General features: G+C 48.7%; 1 protein-coding gene across 32 annotated transcripts in view; it reads left to right on the forward strand.

Moving 5' to 3' along the window:
- MICAL3 (microtubule associated monooxygenase, calponin and LIM domain containing 3) overlaps positions 1 to 13,204 on the forward strand; it is a 1,875,796-nt gene that overhangs the window by 1,588,593 nt on the left and 273,999 nt on the right. For 29 of the 32 annotated variants that reach the window (XM_085652129.1, XM_085652139.1, XM_085652136.1 and 26 more), the window contains one exon: positions 11,522 to 11,572. The exons of the other annotated variants lie outside the window; for them this stretch is intronic. In XM_085652129.1, the coding sequence (XP_085508255.1) occupies positions 11,522 to 11,572 (51 nt within the window). The remainder of the gene's footprint in view (positions 1 to 11,521; positions 11,573 to 13,204) is intronic. 32 annotated transcript variants of the gene reach the window in all.

The following is a 13,204-nucleotide window of genomic DNA, read 5'->3' on the forward strand; positions in this document are numbered from 1 at the left end:
CTTCTCCTTCAGCCACGCCACAGGCAGGACGAGACAGCCAGCAGCACGAGAGGGGCCGCCGGAGACTCCAAACTCCGTCCGCTGCCTCAGGGGGCCAAACAACACACCTGGCAGGTCTCAGGGGCCCTCGGGAGGCCGCTATAACAATGCTGTGGATAATCGACGCCGGAGGGACCGAGGAAGTCGTCCTAGTCCGTCGCCATCTTGACTCCGCCCTGCATTGACCTTTTTGAACAGTCCTCAACAGGAAACGTCCCTTGTTGATGGATACATCTGCTTGTGGATTCCTCACCTTTTGAATTACCCCTTGCCCCAGCATTACATGGAAACTTTATCCTAGCTCTCCCACGACGATGAGGGCGTCACAATGGCACGGCTCCGCTCGCAACTCCGTATGATGTCACCGGAGCCATAACAAGACCTCGTGGGCATGCTGACGTCAGTTCCCTTTTTTCCTCGCCATTGACGGGCAACAGCTTTTTTCTGCTACTCTCCATTTTCTTCTTGTATACTTTGTTTCTGCTGTTTCCCTTGGTGTAGCAGTGCTATGGCTACTACGAAAACGGTCAGTATTCTAGCCTTGCAGTTAGTGTGGGGGTCATATGTCCATCAAGGATCCCCACAATGATTTTCTCTGGTGTTTGTCATCTGATCACGGTGTCGAAGGGTGTTCATCTTGTTGGAAGATGAATCCGAAGGCGCTGACCTAGCGTGAGGTGAAGCTCTTCATTGCACGGGCAAAAGAGGAGAAGAGAGGTCGTAAGAGGTCCAAGTCGAGGTCGTCGACTTTGCATACCTCCAAGAAGCATAAGAAGAAGCGCTGACATGGGTCTCGTCGTTGTCGGTCATCGAAGGGCAAGGCTTCGAGGTCGGCTTCTCCAGTTCAGCGGCATCACACTAAAGATGTCATCTCGCCCTCTCCGTCTCCGCAGGCATATCCGACACACTCTCCAACGCGAGAGGTCCTCCGGCGCCCAGGGTTACACCGGCTCCGAAAGAGTCTTCTCCGGTTCCTATGGCGTCGCCTGTGCTGGATCCAGTGTGCCTGGCGCTGCAGCCTCAGCCTGCTGCTCGACCTCAGTCGGATCCCGACCCAGGGGTTCCGAATCCATATCAACCTTTTCTGGATCCAGGAGCAGATCCCTCGCATGTCCTGAATGCGATGTTTGGCATCTTTGCCAAAGCAGCATACCCTACTGGTGTGCCTTTGGGCCCCGTGGGTCCACTTGCATTTAATTTGGCCATTCCCCAGCAATATGCCCAGGCACCCTTCGTGCCCTTTATGATGGTGGCTCTGTCACGGCACTTCCTGACGCTGAGGTTTTCAATGCCGATTCCTCAGTCACCGGCGCCGTCTTGAGTGGGCCGGTGCCTTCCCGGATTCGTTTGGCACTGTTGCCTGTTTCTGAGGGGCCTCTGTCGATGTCACTGGCGCGCCGCCAGTACCGACGATGCACTCCAGAAGGGAGGTCCAAAGGCTGTTGGAGGAAGAAGAGTACTAGGAGGATCAGGCTGAAGAAGGGGAAATCATCAACACAGCGGATTACTTTTTGGGCCTACAGGAGGCCAGTGGCTTGAACACCTCCGGGAGTGGGAAATTTCTTCCCCGAAAGCTTTGCCTTCACAGGATGTTACTCCTTATCATTACGTTATCAGAAAGGCAGCTGATCTGTTGGACTTGCAATTGCCCACAGCTGAAGTCAAGTCAAATTTATTGACTGAACTGTTGCATGCTCCATCTTCTGTGGTGGAGCCCTTGTTGCCTTTTAACGAGGCTTTGACTGAGCCAATTATGGAGGTGTGTCAGAAGCCCTTATCTGACCCTGCAGTATAGAGGACGGTGGCGAGGTGGTAAAGCTGCTCCTGGTGATCTGGCCTTCTTGACCTCCCACCCTTGGCTGGAGAGCTCGGCTGGTTCGTTCCCCACCACTCCGGGGGATAGGTATTTGAAAAGGTTAGCGCAATCGGCCAAGAAGGTTTTCTCCTCTGCGAGCATGGTCTTAAATTCTGCAAATGCCACGTGCCTGTTGCAGAGATATATTCATGCCTTAATGGATTCTGCTAAACAGGTAGCTCCTAAACTGCCAGAGGATGATCGTGGTCACTTTTTGAAGGTGTTGGCAGATACGCAAGCAGCAGCCCGTCAAGGGATCCAGTCTGGTTTAGATACTGTGGACTTTGTTGCCAGAGTGATAGGTTGCTCTGTGGCCACCAGGAGGCATGCTGAGCTCAGGTCTTCAGGGTTCTCTCCGGATGTTCAGGCCACTTCTCTTGATTTCCCTTTCGATGGGTCCAGGCTTTTTGGAACTAAGGCAGACTTAGCTTTACAACGTTTCAAGGACAGTAGGGCTACTGCGAGATCATTGGGCTTCCAATCTCAGCCTAGAGGTTATGGTTTCAGGAGGTTTCGAGGTTTTGGAAAAGGGGGTTTCTTTTGGGGCCGTCAACAGCCTCAGCAGCAAAACCCTTTGTACAAGTCGTTCAGAAGGAAGGGTAGAGGCCATCTGCAGGGAGAATCCCGACAAAAGTCTTCCTCCTCCTCCTCTTCCTCCCCCCACCACCGGTAATACAGGAAAGCAGCTCTAGATCCCCCATATTTGAGCATGTTGGTCCTGTAGGAGGCTGGGTGTCCAATTTTCTACAAAATTGGAAATCTGTTACATCAGATCTTTGGGTTTTGAATCTTGTAGAAAATGGGTACGCTCTCCCCTTTCTAGAGTTTCCACCACCCTATACTCCTCGTCAGGGCTGGTGCTCGGAGGACCATCTGCTGCTCCTGCAGCAGGAGATTCTGGCTTTGTTACAGAAAGGTGCAATAGAGGTGGTTCCAGAGCAGAGCAGGTCAGGGTTGCTACTCCCAGTATTTCCTGATCCCCAGGAAAGACGGTCGTTTGAGGCCAATCCTATACCTCAGGATTTTGAAGGTTTATCTCAGACAGGAAAAGTTCAAGATGTTGACCCTAGCTCAGGTTCTTCTGGCGCTGCAACAGGAAGACTGGATGGTGTTGATAGATTTGCAGGAAGAGTATTTTCATCTTCCCATCCTGAAGTCGCATCGGAAGTATCTCCGGTTGACGGTGGGATCTCAACACTACAAGTTTGCGGTCCTTCCATTCGGGCTTACGTCTGCATCATGGGTCTTCACGATGGGGGTTGCAGCCCATCTCAGAAGGTCGGGGATTCCAGTTTTCCCCTATCTGGACGACTGGCTGCTAAAGGCAAAGCCGTAAGAGATGGTGCTGTATCATTTGCAAGTAACATCGCTGCTGTTGTTCGACTTGGGTTTCACGATAAATTTACCCAAATCTCACCTGGTGCCTTCTCAGCGCATCCTGTTCATAGGGGCAGTACTGGACACTACTGTGTGTCGAGCTTTTCCGCCTCCACAGAGGATTCTTGACATTCAGGAAATGAGACCTTTGTTTCACGATGGAGCGGTTGTTCCAGTCCTGAAGGTCCTAAGCCTGCTTGGTCTGTTTGCTTCCTGCATACTGTTGGTCAACCATGCACGCTGGTACATGAGGGCACTCCAGTGGTGCCCCTGCAGGCAGTGGTTTCAACACAACGGCGATCTCAGAGAGAAGATTGGAATCTCCAGAGACACTGCGGGAGGCCTTTTCAGCTTCCTCCACCAGTGACCACAGTGATCACGGATGCCTCCACTCTAGGGTGGGGTGCTCAACCTGGGGATCTGGAGGTCAAGGGCCTTTTGTCTCTAGAGAAAAGGTTGCTTCACATCAACCTTCTGGGTAATACGTTTGGCTCTCAGTCCTTCCTTCCCTCCCTTCGCAGTCAGTCAGTTCAGGTCCTGAGGACAACACTACCGTGATGTGGTATATCAACAAGCAGGGAGGGGTAGGGTTGCATCATCTCTGCAGAGAGGCTCTGCGGCTCTGGTTCCGGGTTCAGGGTCACCGGATTTGCATAGTTGCAAATTATCTGGCCGGAGTGTTGAACGTGCGTGCGGACAGTCTGTCAGCAGTACTCAGCTGATCGCGACTGGAGGCTTCACCCAGAGGTGATTCACCGTGTCTTCAGGTTATGGGGGGATCTCCTCGGGTAGACCTATTTGCCAATCGCGAGAATGCGCACTGCCCGTTATTCTGTAGTCTCAAGTCTCCAATGCAGGGAGCTTTGGGGGACGCATTGCAACTGCATTGGGGCTTTTGGCTTCTTTACGCATTTCCTCCCATACCCTTGAGTCCTCATGTTCTGAGGAATATTCGCCTAGACCGGGCCCAAATCATATTGATCACCCCGGACTGGCCTAGAAGGGTGTGGTGCACAGATCTTCTTCACCACTCATCGCACCCTCTCCTCCGTCACCCTCTCAGGTCGGACCTCCTCTCGCAGTCGCTGGGGCAGGTTCTCACCCCCACCTCCGTTGCCTGCACCTTCATGCCTGGAGATTGAACGGGGCAACCGGAGTTCTTTCTCTCTCCCATCAGATGTGGTGGATGTTATCTTATCGCCCAGGAGACACTCCACCAAATCTGTCTATTCTTCTAGATGGGCCAGGTTTGTGAAGTGGTGTGGAGAGAGGCCCATTGATCCTTTGAAGGCCCATTTATCGGATGTACTTAGTTTTCCATTTCCTTTGGCCCAGCAGAGCTGTGCTGTGGCAACGGTTAAGGGCTACTTGTCGGCTTTCCTTTGTTTGTCAGGCCAGCCGTCTTTGTTCAAGTCCCCCATTGTCATGAGGTTCATTAAGGGCCTCAGCAATAGGTTTCCCCGCCCCCTCTCCCTTCATGATGCCTCAGTGGGATATGAATTTAGTGTTTACTTTTCTTTTTTTTTTTAAACTTGTCATTGATTTCAAACAAACAATCTGGCATCAGCCCATGTCATAGAGAAATAGCATTGAATATTTCCCCACCCCAACCTACAGCTCTAGTTGAAATCCACACTGAAAATACATCAAGAGCTTTACGCATCACAGGGAAAATGTCAAGCCTTAAAAAGCATTAAAAATGGCACAGTACAGCGAGATGTAAAGCACGATATAGAAGAGAACAGGGGCCGGAGGGCCACTTCAGTACTAATTATGCGGAGGAGAAGCCTCCACCTCCGCCATCAGTCGGGCCATCTGTTCGCTCCGTTCCCTCCACAGCTCCACCATTGGGGAGATACAGTTGTCCCCCCTGTATTTATTCCACTTTCCCCATTTATGGTCCCATTTCTTGGGGCATCCGCGGCCCTTAATGACCGATTTTTCGGCAATCATTGCGGTATCCATGTCTCGTGCCCAGGCACCCTGAGCTCTAGCCGTCTGAAGAATCACGTTGTGGCCAGGAGTGGGCAGGGAGAGGGGCCCCAGGCTTGGGCCCACCCCCGGTACTCGATGGGCCCTCTCGATCGAAAAACATTCGGATAGGCCTCTTGGTTGAAGGTGCTTTAGGATGAGTTCCTCAACATACAGATCAGCGGAAGGCCCCTCCGCCCGCTCAGGAACACCAAGAATACGAACATTGTTGCGCCGCATCTGCCCCTCGTATTCGTCAAGTTGGACCGTCATCGCCTCGTGAGAGACGCACAACTCAGTCACCTGCTTCTTGAGGGTGGCAGTGTCGGACACCAGGTCCGCCGTGGTAGTCTCGACGGTGCGCAGACGATCGGCCATTTTGTGCATATCCTCCCTGATGAGGGCCACTTTCGTTGGTCCACAGCAGCGCCCGACTTCTCCTCCTGGGACCTCTGCCAAGCGAACTTCTCCAGCTTAGCTTGCGTTTGCCACGTGAAGGGGAGCAAGAAAGGCTAGGAGGTAATCGCTACCTACCGCCGCCTGCCATGAGACACCCCACGCGGCCTGTCGGCTTTTGCTCAAACCTCACCAGCCCCAAGGCAAGTCTGTAGGACCGACACTTCTCAGTCGTCAGCGGGCACCCAGCACAACCCCCCCCCCGTGGTGCTGATTGCAGGGGGACCACTCCTCCAGCCTGCCGGAGCAAGAGAATGTCATTAAGGGACCAGGTCCCACATCGTGCTGCAGCACCGGATAACAGTCCCCCCGATCACCTCCTCAGCAGCCTCACCTCTGTCATGACGTGCCCCGGGGCCCAGACGCCCACTCACATAGGGGTCGCACCGTGGCCCCACCTCGAGAACGGCACGACGTAGGGAATACGGTGGGTGGAAGGGCAAGTCCAGGAGCCCCTGGAGCCCCAACAGTATAGGGGCGGGTCCCCACGCGGTGATGCCTGTCACTCACCGGACCGCTCCCCAAGAAGTCAGCATTCGCCCATGAGGGGTCTCTGTCAGCACCGGATGGGCTCCAGGGGAATTCCCTCACAAAATGGAGGCCTTGTGGTCCTCAGGAGGCTTGGCGGCAGCAAGGGAGAAGCAGCAGTGCCGATCGAGGCGTTTTCATACCTCCACTCTGACTCTGGCGCAGGGCCCAACCGCGACCCACACCGATCAGGGCGAGGGGCCCCCGCAGCCGGAGCGCCCGCACTTCGTCGTCCAGGCTGCAACCCCGGACTCGTGTGACACCGCGCCCCAGCAGAGGCGCACTTCCGGTCGGCCTGACCGCTGACTATGGTGTCGGCGTATGGAGCGGTCCTCCTGCGAAGTGTCCGATGGGCATAAAAGTTCACATGCACCCAGGAAGACAGCACCAGCAGCCAGCCTCGGAGACAATCAGGGCGATGATAGGGCCGGGGCAGATGTATTTAGACAGATTTTTCGGGAGTGGCTCGCCGGAGCTCAGCCACCGTGCGGCCATTCCCGTCGGCAGTTGGCCACGCCCCCAGTGCTTACTTTTCTGAAGGGGTCTCCTTTTGAGCCTCTTAATAGTAGCCCTTTGAGGCTGCTTTCTTTGAAGACTATTTTTCTGGTGGCTATTACCTCGGACAGGAGGGTAAGTGAGCTGCAGGCTCTTAGTTCTAAGCCTCCTTTTACAACTATCCATGCAGACAAGATGGTTCTTAGGACCAGGGCTGCTTTCCTGCCCAAGGTGGTTTCTCCTTTCCACCTGGGACAGTCTCTTACATTGCCTACCTTCTATCCTCCCCCTCACCCCTCCAAGGAGGAGGAGAGACCTCACCGCCTGGACCCTCGAAGGGCGGTCAGCTTCTATTTGGACAGAATCAAAGACTCAAGGTTGGACAACCATCTCTTTGTTGGCTTTTCGGGGAAGATGAAGAGCAAAGCCATCCACAAGAGAACGCTATCCAGGTGGATCATCTTGTGTATCAAGATATGCTACGCCCTGGCCAAGAAGGAGACTCCTGAACGTATCAGAGCTCATTCTACTAGAGCCAAGTATTCCACATCTGCTTTGGCTAGACGTGTCCCTATTGTAGACATTTGTAAGGCTGCAACATGGGCCTCCCTCCACACTTTTGCGAAGCATTATTGCTTAGATTCTGAGGTGATGAAGGATGGCCATTTTGCTCGTTCTGTGCTGCTTGTCTTTTTGGTATGAGTAGGTGGATACACTCATCCAGGAGCGGAACTGCTGTGGGATTCAATTCAAAAGGGGAGGAATCCACAGGCAGATGTATCCATCAGAAGAACAAGTTACTTACCTTCGGTAATGCTTTTTCTGGTGGATACAGCATCTGCCTGTGGATTCCTCACTGACCCACCCTTCTCCCTGTTGTCCACCTCCATATAACGAAAAAGTTGTCATTGTTTGACAAGGTTGTTTTCCTATGTCTTTTGCTTGCCATGCTGTTGGTTGTTATGAAATGCTTTCTTTCTTTAGCTTTTCCTCTTTGACTACATACTGTGTGTATTTGTGTATATATTGTATACTGTGTATACTCCATCTATGTTGTCGGTCCACCCGTTTGCCTCGAAGGCACGGAAAAAATGTGTGGCACTGACGTCCGCACTCTGACGAAGTCTTCTTATGGCTCCGGTGACGTCCTACAGAGTTGCGAGTGGAGCCGTGCCATTGTGACGTCCTCGTCGACGTGGGAGAGCTAGGAAAAGGTTTCCGGGGAATGCCGGAGCAAGGGGTAATTCAAAAGGTGAGGAATCCACATGCAGATACTGTATCCACCAGAAAAAGCGTTACCGAAGGTAAGTAACGTGTTCTTCTCACCACAAAGCTGAATGGGCCATGCATTCTGTTTGAGGCGGACTAAGTGTTTACTCTATGCAATCTCCCTGATTTCCGTTATGTTAAAGGTCCTCCAGAAGGTCCTCAGAGATTGATCTCAAGTGATTCTCATCGTCCCAGACTGAGCAAGGGGGAATTTGTTTTCCGATCTATTGGAACTCAGTGCTTGGCCAAAGCTTCCCATTTTGGACAGAGCCAGATTTTCTGTCGCAGTAGGGTACTTAGGTTCGTTATCCCAAACCTCAAAATCTCATACTCCACCTGGGGACATTGAGCGGTGTAATGCTTTTGATATTACATCTGAGGTGGCAAATGTTATCTTAGCTGTTCGAAACCTTTCACCAAAATGTTCTATGCAAGTCATTGGAAAATGTTTGTGGTGTATTAATCCTTTTAAACTCGTCTGGCTGATTTTCTGCACTTTCTCTTACCTAGCAGGTCTAGCAGTTTGGACTGGGAAGAGCAATTTGGCTGTGTTACCTGTGTTGTTGGACCTCTCTGATCTGCCTGCTTGCTTAAGGTTGCCCTTGCTGGCCAAATGTTTGAAGGGTTTGTTAGTCTTTTCCTCTTGTGATTGTGGTTATCCAACAGGGATACATGGATTTAATTCTTAATTTCCTCATGGCTGTGCAGTTTGAAACCATTCAGAGTTGCTCTATATGTCTCTTGACCTAATAAATTGCCTTTTTGGTGGCAACGTATCTCTGCCTACATGTTAATAATGTTGGACCCTGGCATGCTTATTCTGTGCACTTGCCCTTCCTTTGTGCCTAAGGTGGTCTCTCCTTTCCATATGCGGGATTCAGTCTCTAACTTCCTTCTTCCGTCGTTTTAACCCCTTTCAAGAGAAGGATCGGTTACACAGACTGGAAATTAAGAGAGCATTCTTAATCTGCATTGAACGGACAGAGAAGGGAGGAGGACCTGTTTTCTGTTGGTTTAGGTGTTTCTCAGAGGGGTAATACTGTACTTTACTATTTTTTGTTCCTTTACTCTTTGCATCAAAGATTTGCAATGCTTTGCTGAAGAAATAACCTTTTTCAGGTATTCCAGCTCATTACACCAGGGTCATGGAGACTTTTACAGTGTTGTCCATGGGTGTTCCAAAGGTGAACTTTTGTAGCCGCAACTTGGACTTTGATTCACACGTTTGTTGAACACTAGTACTTGGTTGTTCAGTCTTGAAGAAATGGCTGCTCTGGCAGAGTGATTTCCATGTTTGATTGACACTACTCCTTCCCACCTTATGTTGGGCACTGCTTTGGGTGCTCAGCCATAAGATGAGAAATCTGCAAGGAGTAACCTTAAGAGCAAGTTACTTACTTTTATAAGCACCTTTTTCTAGTGGCCACTGTATCTTCCATCAGATTCCTCACCTGCTTTCCCACCTACCCAAATTTATAAAGTTCCATTCTATTAAATATTCTTGTGTCAGCTGACGATTGTGCCTTGGTCAGGTTCCGTCTCTGCAGGCCCACTGATAGGTGGGAAAAAAGCGAAGAAACAAACACCAGTACTTCACCATTTATATATAATCTGATGCACTGACACGTCCTGGGGAGATGCTGGAGAGTTGCTGCAGAGTTTTCCTGATCTAGTCTGGCACATGAGATATTCATATGGTAAGGAATCTGCGGGAGGATAGACCATCCAGGAGAAAAATTGTTACTGAAGGTAAGTATTTTACTTTACTGCGATTCGCTGAAGGGGCCGCCTAATGAAAAATAGGTTCCTTACCGCTGTAAGTATGCAGAGATCCTGTAGGATGTAGTTACATCTAGAAATTCATCCCCACTTCCTAGCGTCCTGTACTGAAAGCAACAGCTTGAGATGAACAGAGTGCACAGGCTGTTAAACAATCTCCTGCTTTCCGTTACTTTTCAAACCTGTATGTACGTGTCCTATCACTTATCATTTTGTCTGTTCTATCTTGGAGTGGAGAAACCAGGAGCTCCTCTTGTGCCGAATAAACACTTTTTTCTGAAAATAATACATTTTACCATGTGGTATATACCTAACTACTTTAGTACATATCCCTTTCCATTGCTAGCTTTCTGCTTTTTGTACTGTCAATGACAATATGTGTGTAAATACCAACATTCATGTCCAGTTGCAGGAGTATGTTGCCATTCATGCGATAACGTTTTATTCCAAGCCTCCTTAATTATAACATATTTTATTTTTTCCATTTCTGTGATTTACCGGCTTGATTTGGTTTCACCAGCTGTGAAGATGCTCAGATTCTCCCACGTTTCATTTTAATATAGTCTTGATGCGTTGCCATTCATAATGGAGCACTGGCACTCACTCGCTAGCCATGTATAATTGTAGTAGTGCTTACCTATTGGGTGTTTACTGGGATGTGTCCACTACTCAGAATAATCACATCTTGCACTTGTATGTCCGAACTGTGTGTGCTCAACACTGTACACAGGGAATGGCATAACTACCTGGCTTGGGTGCTACATAATATAAATCTGGTTCTAGACTTTGGCATAGAATGGCCATGCAGCTTCCCCAAGATTAAACTGACTGTGTTTACAGTCCCAAGAGGGCACTAAATTGCGGCCACCCACACAAAAAGTGAAACTGGATCCGAGCATCTCTTCAATGCTGGTGGATCCTCCTCATAGTAAAGCACAGTAGAACTGAAATGGCCAACCCTGGTTCTTCTTTTCATAGTCAGTGGTACTCTAGCTTGCCTCGAAATGATTGAAATATTTGAAGTATGAATTGCCTGACCTGTATATCATCATCTTGTGCTGCAGAGACTGGAAAGTCCAGTGTTGGTCAAGGGGCACTCCTTAGATACAAAATAAATTGCCAATTTGTCACAGTGCCTCGAAACTCCCACCTCTTAACAGCACTAGTTATATCCACACAGCCCTTCATACCTGGAATGTATCTAATATTGGCCCACAAATATGTAACTTGTGGCGAACCTTAGAAGTTGAACTTTGGGTAGAAAAACAGTAAACAAAGGTGAGCCGTATTGAAGCAGTGGGACACCTTTTCAATGTGCTATAGTTGGAACCTGCCACACATGCTTCGGTCACATAGACAAGGCACTCAGTGGGCGATATTTACACTGTCTATAGCTACTCACACTTCTTCTTTTTAGAAGATAAATTGAGGGCAGTGCATGATATCTAGACCCCTTACCAATTTCTCAAGTAGTAATGACAAAGATAACAATGTTTCACAATATTTAAAGAAAGATTTAAAGTCTGTGTCTCCTAGAATGGGAGCTCTGCAATTGCAGGGTAGTTCTACTGTGCTTTTCAGTGATGATCTTCATCGTTGCTATTGTGTTACTATGCAGTCCTCATGTTGACCATTACTTAACAAAAGAGCTATGTGTTCATATCTTTTCTTAATTATTCCTGTGTGCTGGTTTTTATGTTTAACTGTTTGATTTTGCTCCATTTTTTTGTTTTAATTCTTTCCATCCTAAAGTCAGTTTATGTACCACACGCGCTGGCATTCAAGAGATCATACGCCACAAAGGTAGTGTTTCATTCCCATTCATTGGTCTTTGTTGCATGCATGGAAACTAATTTCTTCTGTCATCTTCACTCTAACAATGTCTTTTTTTGCTTGCACGGATCTTCAGAAGTGCTGGTGGTTGTGTACTCTGTGTATGGGACGTGGTGGTTTCGGGCACTGAGGATCCCTTCCTTGGGACTTTGAGATTGTTGACATTAAGGATCCTTCTTTTTGACTGAGCACGTTTTTCACTTGAGAGCTGCAGACCATCCAAAGATAAAGCTGCATGTGGTAGCTCTGCATTCACCAGTTCATGAATGTCAGTCTCTTCCCAATTTCTTTTTTTAAGCATAACCAGAAAAGCACCTGTTTACCTAAAATTTTCATTTACTGTATGCCATGGGTTCATAATGAGATGTCTTATTTTTGCCCATATCTAGGTAATAAATGGTGAAAAGTAAAAAATGCAAAAGTAGCACTGCATATGCGGCCTGCTAGCTTAGTTAGTGTGTAAATAAACTTTTTTACAAAGACTTTGGCCACTATCACGAGCTGGCCAAACTTTTGTGCTGAGATAAAGGGGGGCTGGAGTTGCAGGAGTTTCCAGTTCTGACCACTATCACCACACCTAAATACGTTCATTAAAGGTTTTGGGACAGTGACTGATAGAATCTGGAAATTGGTGAAAATGTTTTCCCAATGATTCCAGGGGCTATTTGGCTGATATTTACTACCTACTCTGTACTGGTGGAAAATAAGTGCGGGGTGGACAGGGTTGTATGGTTCGAGGGTAGGCTGTGGCTTTGCCAAGAAGAGCATTGTCTGCTCCACCAAGATGTTGGAGGGAGCAGGCTGAGCCTGTGCCCACAGGTTCTTCAGCTCTGCATTGCAATTTTAGGGGTTCTAGAGTTACAGCTGATAAAACCGGCACAATGTTTCCAGACCTGGTCATTTCCGGTCTCAAAACACTGGACCATTTGTAATTGACTGGAGCGCTATCCCTTCCTTAGGGTTTCTGCTCCAAGCAACTCACAGTGAGGGTCTTTGAAGCTGGTAGTACGATGAAGCAATCCAAGCCTAAGCTGCACAGGAGATGGTTTGAGGTTTGGAACCATATCCAACATAAGTTACCACCAAAGTCAATAAATGTAAAGGTAATATCTCAGTAAGTTGATCAGATGCACAACATTACAAACTTAAGCAGTAAAAAATATGCACAAAGGTGAAAACTGGAACATGCTAGTCCTAACCATTCCTAAGTTCTGACAGCAAGCAGAAGGGGAGAAAGCAGCAGAATGCCATGCCGAAAGAGACCCTGAGGCTAGTGTTATCCTACATAGTTCATTGTGTTCTATGAAACCGTGTTGGTTCGTTCAGTATTATGGACAACAAATTCAGAGTACAGTTTCCTGAAACTCAGCACTAACATTGTTTAATGGAGGGTAAGATTATGGTACGAGTAACAAACCAGGTGATTTTGTGAGATACTAGATCCTGTTGCACCTCACTGTTACAATTCCATTCAGATTTTGGCCAACAAAAGGACGTGGCTGCTGTGTTTTTCACCTTCTACTAAGAATAGAGGTCTTGTTAGTAATCCGGAGAGACATTTCGTCCAGGGGTGAAGCAATGGATGATGTGTTGCTGTTTGGT

This window comes from Triturus cristatus, chromosome 4_1 (assembly GCF_964204655.1).
Source record: "Triturus cristatus chromosome 4_1, aTriCri1.1, whole genome shotgun sequence".
In the NCBI taxonomy this organism is placed as follows: Eukaryota; Metazoa; Chordata; class Amphibia; order Caudata; family Salamandridae; genus Triturus; species Triturus cristatus.